Source organism: Budorcas taxicolor, chromosome 8 (genome assembly GCF_023091745.1).
Source record: "Budorcas taxicolor isolate Tak-1 chromosome 8, Takin1.1, whole genome shotgun sequence".
Taxonomy (NCBI): domain Eukaryota; kingdom Metazoa; phylum Chordata; class Mammalia; order Artiodactyla; family Bovidae; genus Budorcas; species Budorcas taxicolor.
In genome coordinates, this window is record NC_068917.1 from 77,363,950 (window position 1) to 77,387,520 (window position 23,571).

At 45.1% G+C, this 23,571-nt stretch overlaps 1 protein-coding gene across 1 annotated transcript in view; it reads left to right on the forward strand.

Moving 5' to 3' along the window:
• Positions 1-23,571, forward strand: part of EPHX2 (epoxide hydrolase 2) — a 74,891-nt gene that overhangs the window by 34,466 nt on the left and 16,854 nt on the right. Inside the window, exons 7-12 of the mRNA XM_052644624.1 lie at positions 3,744-3,839; positions 4,350-4,428; positions 6,501-6,535; positions 9,732-9,758; positions 12,441-12,526; positions 19,937-20,048. Coding sequence (XP_052500584.1) covers positions 3,744-3,839; positions 4,350-4,428; positions 6,501-6,535; positions 9,732-9,758; positions 12,441-12,526; positions 19,937-20,048 — 435 coding nt within the window. The remainder of the gene's footprint in view (positions 1-3,743; positions 3,840-4,349; positions 4,429-6,500; positions 6,536-9,731; positions 9,759-12,440; positions 12,527-19,936; positions 20,049-23,571) is intronic.

Consider the following 23,571-nt stretch of genomic DNA (forward strand, 5'->3'; position numbering starts at 1 on the left):
GATGAATGGAGGTCTTCCATGACCTCAGGGCTTGTGTGGTCTGCAGTCTACCAGGAAAATATTTCCCATGGTGACATCATAAGATGTGGCCTTACTGGCAGTGACTCAGGTACTCAGAATGGGCGCTATGGGGATGGAGAAAGTGACTATAATGTAATTGCTGGGGATGAGGCTCAGTGGCGAAGCGGGCATCAGAGAATGAGTGGGATTTGAACAGTGAGAAAGGGCATTTCTGGTGAGCATCAGTGAGTGCGGTCCTGGGTACTCCTGGAGTGGTGAAGGTTTCATAAGCTCCCTCCAGACCTCATCGCTAATACTGAAGCAGCATGAGGGCCTCCTTGCCTGGGGCGTCTCCAACCCAGTGGACAGCGTTTGTTCTCATAATCCTCCTGATGTTTGCATATCCAGCCAGTTTCAATAGATTCCTATTTGACCTTGAAGGAGTATGATTCAGAGCTGCCTAACCACCTCCTCTGGCTTCACCCCAAACTTAAGGACTGGAGTAGTGGCCTCTGGGGATCCCAGGCTCTGAGGGTACTGTTGCCTTGATGCCAATGACACTCAAAGTGGGCTAACAATAGATCCCTGATTTCTGGCTTAATGACAGTTGTGTTAACAAATCATTCAAAGAATGGGAAAGTGCATGTGTTCGCTGAGCTACTCAGCTAGAAGAACAAACCTTTTAGTTAAGATCCATTAAGAACAGAGGGTGGTTAGGATCATTTGACTGGACAACAGCACTGTAATATTTTTCAATATAAAGGAGTATAGAATTTTAAGTTCAATTCCCGGAAAAGGAAATGGCAACCCACTCCAGTATTCTTGCCGGGGAAAATCGCATAGACAGAGGAGCCTGGTGCGCTATAGTCAATGGGGTCGCCAAAGAGTCAGACATGACTTAGCGACTAAATAACAACAATTTTACATATAAAATTCAAGCATATTAACTGTTGCCTAAACAAAAAAGTTCAATTCCCTTTCTTTGCCAAGTACTGAAGGAAAGACTATAGAACATATTCTGATTAAAAAAAAAAAAAGGACTATTGTCCATAAAATAGTTTGTGAAACATCAGCCTGATGTTTTCTTGAGCAAAATAGCTCATTGGGAATTATGAGTGAAACTTCCAGTTTGGAATGCCCACCTTGGAGTTGTACGAGATGCAGTGAAATAGAGTCATTCCAAGTAGATTTCCATAAGATGGAGCTTATTTTTTTTCATTTGTTTCCATTAGAAATTTAAAGATATGTATTTTGAGGGGAAAATAAGGTGCTTTGACTATATACTGCTTTAGCTCTTTTGCTTAGACCCTGCTGTAATGGTCAGGGTAGGCTCGGTGCTGTAATAAATAGCCCCACACTTTCAGTGGCTTGACTCCCAAGTTTGTTTCTCTCTGGCAGCGCAATCCAGTGTGGTTTGGGAATGGGCTGTCTCCTCACAGTCATTCAAGCACCCAGGCTTCTTCTGTTTGCAGGTTCTTCCTTCCTCACGGCCCAGTCCATTTGGGTACAGATAGGAAAAGCAAGGGGGAACCAGGTGAGAGAGAGGTTCATGGCCCAGATGGAACACAGGGCTCTTGCACTCAGATAGCACTGGCTAGTCACATGGCCACACCCACTGCAAGGAGGTTGGGAAAATGTCAGCAGAAGCCAAGGAGTAGAGAAGAAGGTGGATTTTCAGCCCGAGCAGTCTTAGGCACACCTTTGTAGTCCACAAAAGACCAGAAGTATAGCAAAGCTGGGGAAAAAATTTAATATTCAAGAGACAAACAGCTTTTAACGGAACAATCACGGTGTTCTGCACCTTCATGAGAATATTATGCCCTGCACAAGATCAGCCCCCAGTTTACTTTATTTTTAATTAATTGATTGATTTTATTTTTGTTTAAGCTGGGTCTTTGTTGCTGTTCGAGGGCTTTCTTTAGTTGCAGCAAGCAGGGGGCTACTCTGTAGTTGTGGTGCTCAAGCTTCTTGTTGCCATGGCTCCTCTTGTTGCAGAGCATGGGCTCTAGGGTGCACAGGCTCCAGTAGTTGCAGCTCTTGGGCTCCAGAGTGTAGGCTCATTAGTTATGGTGCACGGGTTTAGTTGCCCCGTGGCATATGGTACCAGAAACCCTGACAGGATATGAGGGCCTTATAGGGAGGAAGGCAAAGTCAGTTTGTTTTCCGATGTTCACTTCAATTCAGTTCAGTTCAGTCACTCAGTCATGTCCAACTCTTTGTGACCCCATGAACCACCACAGGCCAGGCCTCCCTGTCCATCACCAACTCCTGGAGCCTACCCAAACTCATATCCATTGACTCAGTGATGCCATCCAACCATCTCATCCTCTGTTGTCCCCTTCTCCTCCTGCCCTCAATCTTTCCCAGCATCAAGGTCTTTTCAAATGAGTCAGCTCTTCGCATCAGGTGGCCAAAGTATTGGAGTTTTAGCTTCAACATCAGTCCTTCCAATGAACACCCAGGACTGACCTCCTTTAGGATGGACTGGTTGGATCCCCTTGCAGTCCAAGGGACTCTCAAGAGTCTTCTCCAACATCACAGTTCAAAAGCATCAGTTCTTCGGCCCTCAGCTTTCTTTATAGTCCAACTTTATAATCCAATTCTCACATCCATACATGACTACTAGAAAAACCATAGAGGGACCTTTGTTGGCAAAGTAATATCTCTGCTTTTGAATATGCTGTCTAGGTTGGTCATAACTTTTCTTCCAAGGAGTAAGTGTCTTTTTATTTCATGGCTGCAATCACCATCTGCAGTGATTTTGGAGCCTAGAAAAATAAAATCAGCCACTGTTTCCACTGTTTCCCCATCTATTTGCCATGAAGTGATGGGAGCAGATGCCATGATCTTCATTTTCTGAATGTTGAGCTTTAAGCCAACTTTTTCACTCTCCTCTTTCACTTTCATCAAGAGGCTCTTTAGTTCCTCCTCACTTTCTGCCATAAGGGTGGTATCATCTGCATATCTGAGGTTATTGATATTTCTCCCCACAGTCTTGATTCCAGCTTGTGCTTCTTCCAGCCCAGCGTTTCTCATGATGTACTCTGCATATAAGTTAAATAAGCGGGATGACAATATACAGCCTTGACATACTTCTTTTCCTATTTGGAACCAGTCTGTTGTTCCATGTCCAGTTCTAGCTGCCTGCATACAGATCTCTCAAGAGGCAGGTCAGGTGGTCTGGTATCCCCATCTCTTCAGAATTTCCCACAGTTTATTGTGATCCACACAGTCAAAGGCTTTGGCATAGTCAATAAAGCAGAAATAGATGTTTTTCTGGAACTCTCTTGCTTTTTCGATGATCCAGCGGATGTTGGTAATTTGATCTCTGGTTCCTCTGCCTTTTCTAAAACCAGCTTGAACATCTGGAAGTTCACAGTTCAGCTAATCCTGAAGCCTGGGTTGGAGAGGTTTGAACATCGCTTAACTCTAGCGTGTGGATGAGTGCAGTTGTGCAGTAGTTTGAGCATTCTTCGGCATATTCTTTCTTAGTGACTGACATTATGATCTTCTTTTCATGCCTTTCTTGTTCCAGTAAAACTGCCTATTTCTGTTGCACAGTTTGGCCATTTGTTTCTTCTCAGACATTTTCTTCTAGCATTGGGGTTTTTTGCTGAGAAAGCCAGGCCAGGCACAAGTGATCTGGGAGCATACTGAAAAGGCCGTGTGGTCTGGGGAAGAGGTGTTGGTTCTCTCTGGCCTGCAGGCTGTGATCACTCCCTGTTCCCCCCTCTCTTCTACAGCCTGGGGTGCGTCTGCATTTTGTGGAGCTGGGCTCCGGCCCTGTCGTGTGCCTCTGCCATGGATTTCCTGAGAGTTGGTTCTCTTGGAGGTACCAGGTAAGGGAAACTGGAAGAAGGTACACCCTGGTCAGGTGAGGGGAGAGAAGCATCTAGATGGTGTGACCCAGCCTTGGATATCATAAAGAAGCTGAAACCTTGCTGTGGAGCATCGTCTCCCAAGGATGACCATGATATCTCTGAAATATTGGGGTTGGAGATGGCTTCAGAGCTCAGAGCTGTGCTAGTCCATATATTCCCTTTGCAGATTACATAAAGGTCAGCTTCTTCAAGATGCTTTATGCCACCTGCTGGGAAGTGTGTAATGATTAGAAAAATCTGCACGGTCTTTGCTAGGAAAGCTGCTCTCTTTGGTGTCGCATTAGGTGCAGTGTACAAACCCTACCACCATCCATGGCAGCCCCATCCCAGTGAGATTCCAACCCCATGGCAAGGATTCCAGGGTCATGTGGCACTTAGAACCAAGCCATTTATAAGAAGCGAAGAGGGAGTGTCCAAAAAATACTGATGAGACCACACTGGAAGGGTTCTGAAATGTTTGTGCTCTAGATCCCTGCTCTGGCCCAGGCGGGTTTCCGGGTCCTAGCCGTGGACATGAAAGGCTATGGAGAGTCATCTGCTCCTCCTGGTGAGTTAGCTGTTTTACAGCTTTTCCTGTGTGGGCCATGCCTTGGTCCCATGTCAGAGGAGGTAGCCCTTCCAAGAGGTCTGACATCCCCTCTCCCCTCCCAGTTCCTGCAGTGTCCATGTCTGTACACTTTGGGCCCCAGACAACCCTGGTCCTCATACTCTGAATGAATATAAGAAATCCAGTGGTCTGTGCCCCCAAGGGAGTCTCCTGTGAGTCAGTGAGGATATAGAGTGTAACTGGTACCATCTAGCTTCTTTTTTCATCTTGCAGAACTGAATCTCTGGACCATTAACCAGTGACTCCCCATTCTTCCTCCCCTCAGTTCCCACCAAGCTCCCTTCTGCTCTCTGATTCTATAAACTCAACCAGGTACCTCATCTAAGTGGATCATACAGTATCTATCCTTTTGTAATTGACTTATTTCACTTTGCATAATGTCATCAGGGTTCATCCATGTTATACTTCGTATCACAATTTCCTTCCTTTTTAAGGGTGAATAATATTCCATTGTGGGAGGCTTAGTAGATCAGTGATAAAAGAATATGCCTGCCAATGCAGGACCCTCAGGAGACGCAGGTTTGACGCTTGGGTCAGGGAAATCTCCTAGATGAGAGCATGGCAGCCCACTCTAGTATTCTTTCCAGAATAATCCCATGGACAGAGGAGCCTGGCAGGCTACAGTTTATAGGGTTGCAAAGAGTCAGACACCACTGAGGGACTGAACACACACACACACACAATATTTTGTTGTATGAATGGACCACAGTTTGTTTATACATGCATCCGTTGATAGACACTGGGATGGCGTCACCTTTTGGCTATTGTGAATAATGCTGCATTTAACACGGGTGTACAAATATCTCTTTGCATCCCTCCCGTCAGTTCTTTGGCGTATATACCCAGAAGTGGAATTGCTGAAGTGGAAATACAGTAATTTGTAGGCCAGATTCTTACTTAACCCAGCATCTATGGGTTCTAGTGGGAGCCAATCTGAGGATGTCAGGGCCTGTGAACCCTTGAGACCACGTGTGGGTTTATGAGCATTTTCCCTGGGAAGGAAGGAATCCATTATATTTTTAAGATTTTTTTTTTAATTAGGACAATTTTTAAAGTCTTTGTTGAATTTGTTACAACAGTGCTTCTGTTTTATGTTTTTGGATTTTGGGCCACAAGGCGTGTGGGATCTTGGCTCCCTGACCAGATATCGACCTGCACCCCCTGCACTGAAAGGCAAAGTCTTAACCACTGGATTGCCCAAGAGTGCATTGTCTTTATCAGTGTCAGAGGGATCCTCAGCCCCCCAACTTTTAAGAATGTCATGTGGAGGAGGGAATGGGAAGCAGTCAGGTGTGCAGCAGAGTCGCTGGTCCCTCTGTCGTCAAGGATGCTCTTAGCAGCTTAGTGAGCCCAGGCAGTGGCTCACCACCCCTTTCCTGAGCTGCTGCAGCCACATTCATATCAGCCCTGCTATGTTGAGTTGGAAACCCGCTGATATGGGCTGGGGCTCTCAGGCACTCAGGGGCCACCTCCAGGCCACTCAGCCTATCATGGCAAGAGTGTGCCTCTGTGATTGTTTCCTAAATGTCATCATGTCCCATGTCAACTCAGCTTACTACCTCTTGAATGATGCAGAAGCATTTTAGATAAAAGGAAGGACTCAGTCCAGATATTCAGGAAAGATGTCTAAGGGTATTTTCTTTAATTATTTAAGTGTGTATTTTCATTCATCTCTATTGTAATCTTCCCTGAATCCCTTGTACGGACTATATCAATCTAATCATGTAATAAGATACTTTTTTTTTTTTTTGGTAAGGGGCCTTTTTAGTTTGTTGGTAACTGGGAGGGAGCAGGAGGAGAAGGGGACGACAGAGGATGAGATGGCTGGATGGCATCACCAACTCGATGGACATGAGTTTGGGTAAACTCCGGGAGTTGATGATGGACAGGGAGGCCTGGTGTGCTGCAATGGGGTTGCAAAGAGTCGGACACGACTGAGCGACTGAACTGAACTGAATTTTTAATCACACAAATTAAATTAAATTAAATGTTTCTTTTATTTATAATTGCAGAAATAGAAGAATATTCCTTGGAAGTGTTAAGCAAGGTAAGAAGGGTCTTTGGGTAACATCTGTAACTTCTTTTCCATCCTGTGTTTTCATTGATAAAAGACAGAAGTGTGATTTAAGTCCTAAGAATGCAGCATTTCACAGCATTTGGGTATAAGTTCTTTCTGAAGGTTGAAATATTTTGAAATAATAGCCAACATTTACTGTATATCAAGTAGGTTTTCCCAGGTAGTGCTAGTGGCAAAGAACCTGCCTGCCAAAGCTGGAGATGTAAGAGATGCTGGTTGGATCCCTGGGTTCGGAAGCTTTCCTGGAAGAGGACATAGCATCACACTCCAGTATTCTTGCCTGGAGAATCCCATGGACAGAGGAGCCTGGCAGGCTACAGTCCATAGGGTTGCAAAGAGTCATGACTGAAGCAATTCAGCATGCACGCACACCCTGTACATCAAGTATTTTTCTAAGTGTTTGATGGAAAAGGAAATTGAGTACAAGGAGTCATATAATTTGCCTGAGGTCAACAGTTTTAGAGCCAGGTTTGAATTCTGTAGTAGCTCCCCTGCTCCTGCTCTTAACTACTCCACCATATCACCTTTCCATCCTGAGAATTTTATAAAATCACTTTATTTTGGTAAAGACGTTTTTGGTCAGACCCTGGGAGTGAATGTGTGGACTGGAGACTGCAGTGGTCTTTCTATTCTGAGGCAATAGCACCATTAGGAAGAGCGACCCTCATCTCAAAGCTTGCACCCAAACCTCCATCAGCCCTAGAGCAAAAGCAAAGGCTGGAGGGACCAGGAGGAAGAAACAGCCTCTTGTGTGGCCTGAAAACTGGTGATGCCACTGATTATGCTAAAATTACAGATGCTGGTTCCAAATAGGAAAAGGTGTACGTCAAGGCTGTATATTGTCACCCTGCTTATTTAACTTATATGCAGAGTACATCATGAGAAATGCTGGACTGAAAGAAACACAAGCTGGAATCAAGATTGCCGGGAGAAATATCAATCACCTCAGATATGCAGATGACACCACCCTTATGGCAGAAAGTGAAGAGAAACTCAAAAGCCTCTTGATGAAAGTGAAACAGGAGAGTGAAAAAGTTGGCTTAAAGCTCAACATTCAGAAAACGAAGATCATGGCATCCGGTCTCATCACTTCATGGGAAATAGATGGGGAAACAGTGGAAACAGTGTCAGACTTTATTTTTGGGGGCTCCAAAATCACTGCAGATGGTGATTGCAGCCATGAAATTAAAAGACGCTTACTCCTTGGAAGAAAAGTTATGACCAACCTAGATAGCATATTCAAAAGCAGAGACATTAGTTTGCTGACTAAGGTCCGTCTAGTCAAGGCTCTGGTTTTTCCTGTGGTCATGTATGGATGTGAGAGTTGGACTGTGAAGAAGGCTGAGCGCCAAAGAATTGATGCTTTTGAACTGTGGTGTTGAAGAAGACTCTTGAGAGTCCCTTGGACTGCAAGGAGATCCAACCAGTCCATCTTGAAGGAGATCCAACCAGTCCATCTTGAAGGAGATCAACCCTGGGATTTCTTTGGAAGGAATGATGCTAAAGCTGAAACTCCAGTACTTTGGCCACCTCATGCAAAGAGTTGACTCATTGGAAAAGACTCTGATGCTGGGAGGGATTGGGGGCAGGAGGAGAAGGGGACGACAGAGGATGGGATGGCTGGATGGCATCATGGACTCGATGGACATGAGTCTGAGTGAACTGTGGGAGATGGTGATGGACAGGGAGGCCTGGCGTGCTGCGATTCATGGGGTCGCAAAGAGTCAGACACGACTGAGCGACTGAACTGAACTGAACTGAACAGATGCTTATTACTGGCAGGATGAGGGGACTGTGGCCTGCCCAGGTATAAGCCTACCTGTCATACAGAAAAAGTACACTTAGTGAGTTTTCCAGTGGATAGTTATCTGGGTAGACCCCTGAGAATATGTATGGATCCAGGACCTTCCTTCTGGAAACGATTTCCCCAGGACCAGAGATCCTTCAGGGAACTGTGAGAATGATGCTGTTTCTTGTTAGAAATGAAATGGTCCCAGAAACAGCACAGGACTCTGGCTGCCCTGGAATTAGTGACCCTGACTTCACTCTGACCTGTGAACAGCCTCTGTAAGTTGCCGAAAAGCAAAGCCCATGCTCTGAGTTGCTTCCAAAGCAGGGTTGTGGACTCGGCAAACAGTGCCCATGCACAGGCAAGTCTGAGGAACCAGTCTGAGAACCCAGAAAGTAAGGGAATAATAAAGAAAGAAGGAAGTGGAGAGATGCTATGAATACAAGTTTAGTGCTGAGGGAATGGTATGGACAATATCAGCTAGGAGGAAAAGGTAAAGGGGTTCCTGCATTTATTTCATTTCCCACATTCTTCCTTAATTGTTTTTCTCGCTCGTGGGGGACTCAGATCACCCCAGTCACTGTAGCTGGACCACAGTTCTGCACCCTTCACCCCTTAGAGATGCTCTTACATCAGACAGTCTGTTAGTCAGGAACCTCATGGGTGCTGCCACTTTGCATGTCATGGAGTTTCTGGGAATCCCTCAGCTGAATTCCCCATTAGTGTGTACATTAGTTGGCTCGAGCTTACATGACAAGACACCACAGACCAGAGGACTTAAACCACAGAAATTTATTTCTCCCCTTTCTGGAGGCTGAAAGTCTGGGTTCTGGTTCCAATAAGCTCAGGTTCTCATGAGGGACCCCCTGGCCTGCAGGTGACTGCCTTCTTGCTGTGTCTTCACACGGCAGGGAGAGAGAACAACTCTGGGGCTATTCTTATAAGAACACTAATCTTACTGGCTCAGGGCCCCGCCCTTATGGGCTCCGTATATGCAGCTCTGTAGACTTATTGTACTGAGCAGAGGCTCTTTGCGTTGGCTCAGACAAACAGAGATGGTGTGACAAGTTACCTGGGAGTCTTTTTGGAGAAGCGGGACTGAGAAACAGGAAGCCATAGTTGTTTCCCCTTTTATATTGAATTAAGGCTCATCCTAATGACCCCATTTAACTTCATCACTTTTTAAATGACTCTACCTTCAGATATTTAATACAGCCATCTTCTGAAGTACCAGGTGTTAGGGGAATTTGGGGATGGGATTAGGGGTGGGGAGGACACAATTCAGACTGTAACAAAGGCAAACACAGTAATTCTAATCTTCAAGCTGCTGAGTTAGATGGCTACAGTTCTGATTTTGCTGTGTGTTTTCTTTCTTAGGACATGATCACCTTCCTGGATAAGTTGGTAAGTTATCTTAAACTGATCTCTTGGGAGAATTCTGTTTGGGGCTGGGCAGTTAAAGAAAAGATATAACCCTAGAAGATGTCATCTGTCAGAGCTCTCAAGGGAGTGGCACAGGCCGAGAAGTGGCGGTGGTGGGTGGGAAGGGACCACAAAGACAGGTTTGGAGAATACACAGATGAATTTGTTTTGGTTCTTGTTTTATGAAAAGCATCTTCCAAAGGATAGGATATCTTTGTTGGCTTTAAGCCAGGTGGAGAGCCTTAGTGCCAGGTTAAGAAGTTTGGAAAATATCTTAATATTCCCACAGTGCTTCCCAGGTGGCTCAGTGGTAAGGAATCCTCCTGCCAATGCAGGGGACGTGGGTTTGACCCCTGGGTCAGAAAGATCCCCTGGCAAAGGAAAATGACAGCCCACTCCAGTATTCTTGCCTGGGAAATCCCATGGACAGAGGAGTCTGGCAGGCTACAGCCCATGAGGTCACAAAAGAGTTGGACATGAATGACTTAGCAACTTTATGCAGCAACTGTATGCAGGTCAGGAAGCAACAGTTAGAACTGGACATGGAACAACATGGTTCCAGATAGGAAAAGGAGTGCGTCAAGGCTGTATATTGTCACCCTGCTTATTTAACTTATATGCAGAGTACATCATGAGAAACGCTGGACTGGAAGAAACACAAGCTGGAATCAAGATTGCCAGGAGAAATATCAATAACCTCAGATATGCAGATGACACCACCCTTATGGCAGAAAGTGAGGAGGAACTAAAGAGCCTCTTGATGAAAGTGAAAGAGGAGAGTGAAAAAGTTGGCTTAAAGCTCAACATTCAGAAAATGAAGATCATGGCCTCCGGTCCCGTCACTTCATGGGAAATAGATGGGGAAACAGTGGAAACAGTGTCAGACTTTATATTTTTGGGCTCCAAAATCACTGCAGATGGTGATTGCAGCCATGAAATTAAAAGACGCTTACTCCTTGGAAGAAAAGTTATGACCAACCTAGATAGTATATTAAAAAGCAGAGACATTGCTTTGCCGACTAAGGTCCATCTAGTCAAGGCTATGGTTTTTCCAGTGGTCGTGTATGGATGTGAGAGTTGGACTGTGAAGAGGGCTGAGCGCCAAAGAATTTATGCTTTTGAACTGTGGTGTTGCAGAAGACTCTTGAGAGTCCCTTGGACTGCAAAGAGATCCAACCAGTCCATTCTGAAGGAGATCAGCCCTGGGATTTCTTTGGAAGGAATGATGCTAAAGCTGAAACTCCAGTACTTTGGCCACCTCATGCGAAGAGTTGACTCATTGGAAAAGACTCTGATGCTGGGAGGGATTGGGGGCAGGAGGAGAAGGGGACGACAGAGGATGAGATGGCTGGATGGCATCACTGACTTGATGGACATGAGTCTGAGTGAACTCCGGGAGTTGGTGATGGACAGGGAGGCCTGGCGTGCTGCAATTCATGGGGTCGCAAAGAGTCGGACACAAATGACCGACTGGACTGAACTGAACTGAACTGAACTGACTTAGTAACTGAACAACAATATTACACGAGTTTTAAAAAGTTACACCCCTTTTGAAATATTTAAAATCTAATGCCTTCATTTAACGTGGTTTGGAATGTTTGAGCATATAATGAGGCTCAAGGTCTATTGGAGGTCAAACCTTTTACCATCTTGGGCCTAGTACATTCTAACAGATTTTTGTGATATCCTGTTCTTAATGGTTGTATCATTCTTTTAATGATTGTGCCCTGCCCACTTCCTTCCAGTGAGGCTTGGAAGGATCTGAAGGCCCTAAATGTGATCAGTAGGTGGGACAGAGGAGAGAGCCCAGTTTTAGGTTGGGGGGCTGTGTGCATGCTAAGTCATTTTGGTAGTGTCCAGCTCTTTGCAATGCTATGGACTAGCCCACGAGGCTCCTCGTCCATGGGATTTTCCAGGCAAGAATACTGGAGTGGGTTGCCATACCCTCCTTCAGAGTATCTTCCTGACTCAGGGAAGCATCTCTTATGTCTCCTGCGTTGGCAGGTGGATTCTTTACCACTAGCACCACCTAGGAAGTCCTTAGGTTGGGGGACCTGGGTCTGACCTCCACCTGGGACCTCCACCACTTATCCATGCAGCATGGGCAAGTCTCTTGACCACTGTGAGCCATCTTTTCATTTGCAAAATGTGTGTTAGAAAACAAAGAGCCTGTGACTCAGTAGGTCTTCCATGGACGGGAGTGTGGTCACTCGTGGTTACAGCAGCAGAGAAGAGGAAGATGCAGGGAGAAATCAGGAGATATAAGATGCTTTTGAGGCTCTCCTGGCTACTTAGGGGAGAGAAGATCCCAAAAGAATAGGAAACAGAATAATAACCACTCAATGGGAGATGAGCACAGGAGGGGAGGGGAGTCATTCTCACTTTAAGACAAATAGGAGGAAAGAAGGTGAAAAAAATTTTGATTGGAGAGAAGGTAGGGAATTTGTGGCCAGTGGCCTCAGTCTTCCAAGAAGATTTGAAAGGCCAGTTGTTTGTGTGGCAGGTCTGTGGGGCCCACACATGGGGACAGAGGTTTCAAGACAGTGGACATTGGAAGTAGTTGCTGTGGTTGGACCTCAGGGGAGAACCAGGGCTCCAGCTCTCAGCACCTATCCCGCATCCCAGAAACCTGCTCACACTCTTCCCCTTTCTTTGTCCTCCTAGGGCATCGCTCAGGCTGTGTTCATCGGCCACGACTGGGGCGGCATGCTGGTGTGGACCATCGCTCTCTTCCACCCCGAGAGAGTGAGGTAATTAGGCAGTGGGCATCAAGAGTTTGGGTCAGACAGGACTTGAATTCCCTAAAATCCTTCCTCAGGTCTTGAGTTCTAGAAAACATCTTGAAAATGGTAGGTTGTTATCTGAAAAGGTAAAACCTTATTCCCTTAGCTCACTGGTGTGTGAGTAACATTGAAAAACATTTTCACAACTCAAGTGTTGCAAGTTTTATTTGCAGCAAAGTGAGGACTGCAGCCTGGAGACAGTGTTTCAGATAGCTCTGAGAAACTGCTCTGAGGCGGTGAGAGGGGGCCAGGTTGGACAGCAGTTTTGCAGCAGATGGCAGATGTATGGCAGAAAGCAGCATCATATTGTCAAGCAATTATCTTCCAATAATTTTTTAAAGTTGATTGTTAATTAAAGAAAACGAGATATCTCAAGCTAAGGGAATTGAGTACTTTCCCGTGTATGAGAAGATGCAAGAGTCTGGGCTCACTGAAACCATTCCTTTGACGTGCACTTCAGCTATCTGAGGCCAGCATGCTGTGTTTTTACATCCTGAGTTTTCTCATGGCTCAACATAGGGAGTGGCTGCAGTCTGATGGTTCCTGCTGCTGCTGCTGAGTCGCTTCAGTCATGTCCAACTCTGTGCGACTCCATAGACGGCAGCACACCAGGCTCCCCCGTCCCTGGGATTCTCCAGGCAAGAACACTGGAGTGGGTTGCCATTTCCTTCTCCAGTGCATGAAAGTGAAAGGTGAAAGTGAAGTCGCTCAGTTGTGTCCTGCGGGGTCCAGCCCCGGTGGATCCAGGGTAATTCAAAGTGGAGATGGAATCGGCGTCCTAGGAAAAAACTTATTTAATTACAGATATAGAGAGAGATTAGAAATGGATAGTGTAGTAGGAAATATTAGTGGAGAAAAAGAGGCTGAATAACTTGGTTTACATGGGATACCAGTAAAATTCCAAGACAAGGAATTTGCACCATCTACGTTGGGCCACTGGTGCCACTTGAATATCGGAAGGTGCCCCTCCTTGGTCTCCTTCTCACGTGGAGCTTAAAAGCTGGGGCAAGTAAGTAGACGTGGTGAGCACCCACGCTCCAGATGGGAATTCAGCCAGAAAAATGGGGAGCAAGAAAGAAACGACACAGGGAAATCAGTCTTTCCAAAAACTGATCCGATTTCTTTATTTTTTAGGTTTGCTTATATACCTTTTGTTACACATAGAGATAAATGGAAATTTTAAAGTCACGCGGGGGTCAGCAGTCCTGACCTTTATCAAAATCAGGTGCTTCACATAAAAGTATACATAAAGGTCTTAGGGGTCTTACATCATCATCTGGCCATGAGGCCTGCTGACATTTTATGATCCTTTCTTTCTGATAACCAAAAAACTTATTTTTTCCAAGGGTGTTTTTTCTTAAACCAGGCACCACCCTCTGAAGGTAGCAGATAAAGTTGCATTCCTATAGGGTGAGGGTGTAGTGGGTTACAACTAAGAAAGAAATTTATTTAACCTAAGGTTAACATGATTAATCTTAAAGGTTAATACTTATTTCTCCTATATGCTTAAAGGTTAATACTTATTTCTCCTATATGCTAGTTATATTCATTATAAGGGCAGGGAATATGGAGATTTAGCAGCAAACATCAGCCCAATAAATGAAAACCCTTCACCAATGTTCCCCTTAAGATCTATTTAGTCTTAAGATAGTGATAAAGTTACATTTCTGCATAGCAAGGACACAGTGATTTATAACAAAGTACAGTGATCTATAACAAAAGAGAAAATTCATTAACTCAAAAAGTCTAGTATTGCTAACATCAAAAACTACTATATTTCCTTTTCTATATTCCAAATACATTGATTAATATATTCCCAGGTGCCTAAGGATATGGAGGCCTGGCAGCAATCATTGACTCAACAATGAGAAAAGCCCTATGCTAATTAAGACTTTCAAAATACTCCAAACTCTCTGTGCTATTTATGGTTGAGAGGTTGTCACACAAGCTAGTCTGTCAGCAGAGAGGTTTGACCTGAGACACCCTTGTCACACCCAGGGCAGGGAATTAGCAGCAATTATTGGCACAACAAATGAAAAACCCTTCACCAATATAATTCCTAACCAACCCACTATACCAATAATTTCTAACTTCCCAAAAGAATCTGCCTTTAGTAAGTCTAAAACATCTCGTGCCTCTCACTGGTGGGAGGCTGCAAACAATCACATGTGTCCGGACGAACCCGTACAGGCAGGCTAGATAACCTTCAGAGGAGTTCATAAGTTGAAACACTCTTGTCACACCCAGGAATTTTTATTGACTTGGAGCTGTAAGTTAACTCCTTCTCCGAGAGAGGTAATGGGGGTCAGCCCCAAGTAAAGTCAGAGGTGTAGGTGAGAGCATGAAACAGTAAAGTAGGTAGACTCTGGTTTTGGGGGTAGATGCTTGGGAACAGGGGGTTTCCTGAGGCTCGATCCCACCTTTGCATATGCTGAAGCCTCCTTCCTCATGACTTTTGCCACGGGCGGAGTTCCTCATGCTGGCTCCCGGCATCCCGACTCTTAGATGGTAGGTATTCTTTCTTTCCTGAGTTCCCTCAGGGCTTACCTGCTCAGCTGCTGATGACTGTGACATCTTTGTTGACTGATATGGCAGAAAATATTCCATTTCTTAGTAGGGACAGTTTAATGAGCTAATGTCTTAGGCACAAGGCCTGTCCCAGTCACCAGTAATGCAGCACTCAAGTAGCCAGAATGCAGGACAATAAGGGTGGACTTTGAGGGGAGTGGGTGAGGTAGCAGGGATGTCAGCTTATAGAACTGAGGACCAGGAGAGACTTTAGCCCTGGTCGGAGTCAGAAAATGCAGCTTTTGATTTTGCTCTGAACTGGCTGTGTGACAAGTCACTTCACCCATTAGACCCTGGTTTCTTCAACCACAAAGTGGTGATTGCCACTCCTACCCAACTATTCCAGGGCTTCCCAGGTGGCTCTGTGGTAGAGAATCTGCCTGATAATATAGGAGCTGCAGGAGGCACAGGTTCAATCCCTGGGCTGGGAAGATCCCCTGGGGGAGGAAATGGCAACCCACCCCAGTATTCTTGTCTGGAGAATCCCATGGACAGAGGAGCCTGGAGGGCTACAGTCCAGGGGGTTGCAAAGAGCTGGCACAACTTAACGACTGAACACATACATACACACATGGCTACCCCGCCTGCAAAGTGCTGTACAGAAGTCAGGTTGGAGTGATATTTCATGATCATGATCACATCACTCATGATCATTTTCAGAATGGCATTTCAGGCACCCATGGGAGCTTTCAGATGACTTGTTTTGAACCTGGAGGGTCAGGTGACCTTTGTGGCCACACACCACTTGAGTTGGTAACTGCAGTTAGAGCCTGTCTGACCTCCCATTTCAGCCTTCTATCTTAGCAAATTAACTAAAACATCATCCTTAGCAGTCATCTGTGTTTCCCTAACTAACCCAATTACCTTTTGATTGGCAGAGTTTATACAAATGGAAACACTTGAGAGACTTTAAAAATATTTATGCTCAGTTCAACCCCAGTTCATACGGTTGGGTGATCTCAAAGACCAGAAAAAATCAAACATTTCCTAAAATAGTTTCAAAGTTTTTGTGCTCTGTTCTTCTGATCTCTTTAGCTTCTCTCTCTGTTTTCTCTCTCTCATTCAAAAGGAAGGTAAGAAATCAGCTCTTAAGAATCAGTTTCACCAAAAAGTTACTCTGCAGACTGTGTTAGGTGCTTCTTCTTCTTTTTTTATTTATTTGACTGCGCTGGGCCTTAGTTGTGACTTAGTTGCCCTTCAGCACGTGGGGTCCCAGTTTCCCGACCAGAGATTGAACCCGCAGACCCTGCATTGGAAAGCAGACTCTTAACCACTGGGTCACCAGGGAAGTCCCTGGATGCTTCTTGAAGGGAACAAAAAGAAATAGAGCAACAACATATGGTCTCCACATTGTTGTAACTCCATTAAACTTAGTCTCTCTCTCTTTGTCTCTTTCTCTCCTGTGAGAATTTTAAGAGATTTAACATGAGCCAAGTGAAATTTTGTGCATAATAACATCAGATCTGAGACATGCAGGCATGCTCTGGTTTCCTGTTTCTTTTCTCCCGGTGCCATTTCCACCATGTCTGCTGTTGGTTCTGGGGTAGTAGCTTCTCCTCCATCTGCTCTCATCAAATCAGCCCTGTTACCTTATTCCTGGGAGGTTGTAAGGGAGCAGAGACCCTCTTAGGGTCTCACATCTCTGGGTCTCCAGAGAATGGGACTGCGCATCTCTGGGTCTGGGAGCATCTTTTATTAAAAAATATTGTTGACAGCGCTGATCTTTGCCTTTCTATTCAGACAATGAGTGAAGGAAAAAGAAAAGGCAACATTTGATGTGGAATATTTCTTTGAATCATGGTTTTGCCTTTCTACTGAAACAAGCTTTGGGGACCTATTTAAAATAAGGATGTACTCACTTGTTTGTTTTATATCCTTTCTTTAACAATCACCTAAAGATGCTGCTGCCAGGAGGCTATGGTTCAGCTTTTTGTAATCTTAATGCAGTTTATATGTACTAAGTAGTCTTTAAGTATTTCAGTTCAGTTCAGTTCATTTCAGTCGCTCAGTCGTGTCCGACTCTTTGCGACCCCATGAATCGCAGCACGCCAGGCCTCCCTGTCCATCACCATCTCCTGGAGTTCACTCAGACTCACATCCATCAAGTCAGTGATGCCATCCAGCCATCTCATCCTCGGTCGTCCCCTTTTCCTCCTGCCCCCAATCCCTCCCAGCATCAGAGTCTTTTCCAATGAGTCAACTCTTCGCATGACGTGGCCAAAGTACTGGAGTTTCAGCTTTAGCATCATTCCTTCCAAAGAAATCCCAGGGCTGATCTTCTTTAGAATGGACTGGTTGGACCTCCTTGCAGTCCAAGGGACTCTCAAGAGTCTTCTGCAACACCACAGTTCAAAAGCATCAATTCTTCAGCGCTCAGCTTTCTTCACAGTCCAACTCTCACATCCATACACGACCACTGGAAAAACCATAGCCTTGACTAGAAGGACCTTTGTTAAAGTAATGTCTCTGCTTTTGAATATACTATCTAGGTTGGTTATAACTTTTCTTCCAAGGAGTAAGCATCTTTTAATTTCATGGCTGCAATCACCATCTGCAGTGATTTTGGAGCCCGAGAAGATAAAGTCTGACATTGTTTCCACTGTTTCCCCATCTATTTGCCATGAAGTGATGGGACCAGATGCCATGATCTTAGTTTTCTGAATGTTGAGCTTTAAGCCAACTTTTTCATTTACATGCTATTATCTCATTTAGTGATGGTTTTTTAATATCTAATAAATAATATGTCAAGATGATTAAAAAGAAAACCCCATTCTGTCCCATTCTATTTAGTAAAAGTTACAATTTCTTGACTTGTGACTTAAATAATGTTTAAAATGGGTTCACTATGGTATCATTAGAAACCTATAGGCATGAATATAACTTAACCATGGCTATTGAACCTTTGAAATGTGGCCAGTTTTGAATTGAGATTACTATAAGTAGAAAATGCCTTCCAGGTTCCAAAGACTTAGTATGAAAAAAAGAATGTAAAATAGCTTCTTAATAATTCTTAATGTTGATTACATATTAAAATTATTAATATTTTATATATTAGGTTAAATATTAAATTAACATTTCCATTAACATTAAATTAAATTTAATATCAAATTAACTAATATTAAATGTTTAAAGTTAATCTCACATATTCCTTTTTACTGGTCTTAATTTGGCTACTGTGCTGTGCTTAGTTACTCAGTCATGTCCAATTCTTTGCAACCCTGTGGACTGTAGCCTGCCAGGCTCCTATATCCATGGGGATCCTCCAGGCAAGAATATTGGAGTGGGTTGCCATCCCCTCCTCCAGGGGAATCTATCCAACTCAGGAATTGAACCCAGGTCTCCTGCACTGCAGGCTACTAGAAAATTTTAATCATATATGGTTTGAATTATATTTCTATTGGCTAGTATGGAGTAAGCCTTACCAGTCATTCCTCTGATTATTTTTTTTTGCCCTGATTATCCCATTGCTCCTATTTTATATATAAAATATGTATATTTTTTATATATCTGTTTTTTAATATATTTCATATATCTGTTTGTTTGTTTTTTTAATTTAATTGGATTTTTCTTAACTGTTTATTTGGGTGGCAGGGGGAGGGGGGAAGGTTGTGCCTAGTGGCATGTGGGTTGTTAGTTCCCTGACCAGGGGTCACACCCACACCCCTTGCATTGGAAGCGCAGAGCTTTAACCATTGGACCACCAAGAGAGTCCCCTACATATCTGTTTCTTTCATAGGAAAAGTTTCCCCAAGGTAAGAGTGGGATATGGAATTCTTGCCAACCAGTCAAGCAAACTGTATTCCTGGCCAACTTCTGTTAGTTCTGCATTCATGGGGTCTTTCAAATACACCCTCTCTTTTATTCCTATGGGAAGCCTAGTAATTCACATGGTAAAGAATCTGCCTGCAATGCAAGAGACCCAGGTTTGATTCCTGGGTCAGGAAGATTCCCCGAAGAAAATGGCAACCCGCTCCAATATTCCTCCCTGGGAAATCCCATGGACAGAGGAGCCTGGCTGGCTGCAGTCCATGGGATTGCAAAGAGTCAGGCAGTACTGAGCACACATGCACGTATTTGTCTAGGCTTCCTGTTAGACCATGGCGAGCTCCTGGAGTATCGGTTTTATGTTATCTCTCCCCTAGTATGTGGCATGGAATTACACTCAACACAGAGGAAACAGTGAGTGAAGGAAGGAAGGAAAAATGACTGTGTTTTTAAAATCTAGAGAAAGATTATGCTATGCACTTATTCTAATTGAGAGAGATATACTGCATGTAATGTACATGAGGGCATGCTTGTGTGCATGTCTTTGTCGAAGGCAAGTAGGTGAGAAATACTGCAGTTATGGTTGCTGGGGAGAAGGGATAGTTAGGAACTTTGGGAAGGTTGTGTACACACTGCTATATTTAAAATATATAACCAACAAGAACCTGCTGTACAGCACAGGGAACTCTGCTCAATGTTATGTGGCAGCCTGGATGGGAGGGGAATTTGGGGAAAAATGGATGCATGTATATGCAAGGCTGAGTCCCTTTGCTGTCCACCTGACACTACCACACATTGTTAATTGGTCATACCCCAATAAAAAATGTCTTTGGTTTTGTATTGGGGTATATAAAATACATAAAAATTAAATTTAAAAAAACGGTGGTTTAGTTTTAGGTCCTGTACTCCATGCACTGCTGGAGTGAGATCATGTATGTGGAACTCCCCAACTCCGAGCTCACGTTGTGACACATAAGATCCTTTCTGGTCCTTGCAGACTGTCTTTTTACGGGGTCTGTGTCTTGACGCCTCTTCTTCCCACAGGGCAGTGGCCAGTTTGAATACTCCCTTCATGCCGTCAAATCCCAAAGTGTCCTCCATGGAGATCATCAAGGCCAACCCCGCCTTCAATTATCAGCTCTACTTCCAGGAACCAGTAAGTTCGGGGCCCTGCCAGCCCACCAAGGGTTTTGTTCTTTCTCCTTCCTCCCTCCTTCTCCCTGATGGTCTGATCTGTCTCTGTCCTCTTGAGTTTTCTGTGGCTTCAGTGAGAAAGGTGTTCACAAGAAGGCTCAGGTGAAGCTAAGCTCAGCTGGTCCTTCCTGAGTGATGGCAATTCTGCATGTGTGTGTGTGTATTTGGGGTGTTGATGGAACAGCAGTGTGGTGCATGAGGTTCTCTGCTTCTCTGAAATGGGAAAGCAGGGGGCTGAGTGTTCGTTTGGAGCCACCTCTTCTTAGTTCTGTGGCTAAGCGGCTGGTGAAACCCACCTCTAGTTGTGAACACCTCCTGGCTTCCTGCCTGGGACCTGATATTTCTGTGTACTGAGGAGTGATGTTTGTAGTTAGACAGCACTGGAGCCTAAAAGCCCCTCACCAGATCCCCTGCAGATGTCCTTTGAGAGATGTGGGAGGCTTCTAGGTATCACCTGTGTGCCTCAAAGCCTAGGATGCCTTTCAGAGTTGCTTCCCAGGGTTTGAGTGCTGTGTGACGCATGTGGCTGCTTTCCACCTGTCCCTGGATTCCCTGAGAGCAACGTCGTCCAGCCTGGCTGCCCTCCTGCAGCTGCCCTCATCTGATCCTCCTCCGTTTGTGGGCTCTGCACTCTGATGCCCAGCTATGTCTGGGTAATTCCAGAAAGGATAAAAGATGCTCCCTAACACTCCAAAGAGAGAAGGATGGATCGAGTTTATTGATAAAGATCATGACAGCATCTCACCACAGCTATCATCCAGCCTTTGCCTGTCTGCCACTCGTGTGTGTGTGTGTGTGTGTGTGTGTGTGTGTGTGTGTGTGTGTGTGCGCTCAGTCGCTAAGTTGTATCCGACTGTTTGCAACCCTATGGACTGTAGCCTGTCAAGCTCCTCTGTCCATTGGATTTCCCAGGCAAGGAAACTGGAATGGGTTGCCATTCCCTTCTCCAGGGGATCTTCCTGACTCAAGGATCTAACCCACGTCCCCTGGATCAGGAAGATCCCCTGGAGTTAGAAATGGCAACCCACTCCAGTATCCTTGCCTGGGAAATTCCATGGACAGAGGAGCCTGGCAGACTACAGTCCATGGGGTTCCAGAGTGGGACACAACTAAACATGCGCACATGCATGCAGTATCCCACTGTGCATGTATGTGGCTCATCCATTCTTCCCTTGATGGACGCTTGGGTGCCTGTTGGGCCAGGTAGTTCTGTTGGCATCATCACGTGGCCTTCTCTCCCATCTTTTCAGCTGAGCTGGCTCGAGGAGTCTTACTCAGCGGCCTGAGACCAGACACTCGACTGGGTCAGGATGCTGACCTTGCCTTGTTTGTCCTCAAAGCCCTCACACCTCCTCTTCAGCCACACTCAGAGGGAGTTTGGATTTAATCTGTGCATCCTGCGCATCCAAGCAGGGAGGGGAGGGGCAACCCAGGATAAGCTCAAGGTCAGAGTGACCTCATGGGAGGGGGAACGATGCTTACCAATAGCAGCCATTGTAGAGCAATGATTTTTGTTTCAAAGGTTGTTACAGTCTGTGCGGAAAAAAATCAGTACCTTTATTGCTCTGTGGTCACTGTTTGGGGCTGGCTTTGTTCTTAAGGACAAAGCTTCTTGGCAGGGAAGTGTTCTATATTCAAATTAGTGATCTGGCTACTAGAAGACCAGATTGAGTGAATCCAGTATCTGGGGCTGGTAGGATGGGCCCCAAGCTCGATCTTAAGGAGAAACCATGGTGGCTGATGCGTCCCTCCAGCCTGTATACTCCCTGCTCAGTGAGGAAATGGACAAGCCCTGTCCGCTTCTGTCTCTACACTCAGTTTCCTCATTTGAAAAAGGTGGGTCTGGTTGGATAGTTTTCATCCAAGTGATAGCTTTAAAGATAAGCTGAATTCAGGCCAATAAACAAAACACAACATAAAGCAACTCTTTGATTCAGGGGTGGGCCCTGGGAGCCCTGGGCTTCCTATGTGGTAAAGAACCCGCCTGCCAGTGCAGGAGATGTCAGAGACTCAGGTTCAATCCCTGGGTCAGGAAGATCCCCTGGAGAAGGGAATGGCTACCCACTCCAGTATTCTTGCCTGGAGAATCCCATGGACAGAGGAGCCTGGCAGGCTACCATCCATAGTGTTGCAAAGAGTTGGACACGACTGAGTGACTCAGCACGCCTGCAGGCACTGGGAGCCCCTCTTTCCCACCCTTTACATACCCTGCACCACCACCACCACCCTCCTACCTCCCTACCACAGCTGCCACCTCTCTCCAGCCTGCAGGTGGCGTCTGTGAGCTCTCAGGGGTCCAGACTCCTGTCCCCAGCCCTCCCACCTCAAGTTCATCCGAGCACCTCGGGATGTAGCTTAAACAAATGCCACATTGAGATCCAGCTCTTTGAACTGTTAGCCAACATGTACTGTCCTGTCCTGGGAACTCTCCAAGTCTGGTGGAAACTCAAATCAAAAGCTGTGTTTTTCTTCTCAGGGAAGGGATTATGACCTTCACCTTTTTGTAGGAAGAAAAGGAGGAGGAGGAGCAGGCAGTGGCAGCTCAAGACAGCAAAGACAAATAGAATCAGCTAGGTGACTTCAGTACAACCTGTTCCATTTTTTTATAATCTTAAGATTCTGACCCTGGGGACATCTCAGCACATCCAGTGTGTCCTATTAACCCTGCCCTCTCCCACCCCCAACACTGCTTCCTCTTTATTTCTCCTTAGCAATGTATTTATATTTTATTTCTTTGGAGATTTCATGGTGCCCATGGGTGTGCACGTGTGTGTGTGTAAAACCATAGCTATGGGCAAATTTCAAGCACCAAACACACTTTCAGGTGTTTAACCAGCTGAAAAACTAGGGAATAGAGAGAAAATTTAGGGGGAAATTATAGGTAATTAACAGAGATGGTTTTGAGATAGAAGGAAGGAACCTTGACATCCACATCCACTTTACCATCTACATCCACATTACCCTTGATGTTTTGAATCTTTCTTAATCCCTGCTGCTGCTGCTGCTAAGTCGCTTCAGTCATGTCCGACTCTGTGCGACCCCAGAGACGGCAGCCCACCAGGCTCCCCCATGCCTGGGATTCTCCAGGCAAGAACACTGGAGTGGTTGCCATTTCCTTCTCCAATGCATGAAAGTGAAAAGTGAAAGTGAAGTTGCTCAGTCATGTCCAACTCTTTGTGACCCCATGGACTGCAGCTTACCAGGCTCCTCCGTCCATGGGATTTTCCAGGCAAGAGTACTAGAGTGGAGTGGCATCGCCTTCTCCATCTTAATCCCTAGAACACAGTAATTCCTTGAGCTACAGAGACTGCTGGTGGTTTGTTACATCATTTATTCTTTAGGTATTTCATGGTTGCTATCTGAAAAAAAGTACTGAGTTGTCTAAAATAAAAAGTCAGATCCCCCTTCACTTCTGTAGAACTAGCTACTATGAATAGCTTGATGAGTATTTCCCAGATGTTTTAAAACTATGCTTTTAAGTGTGC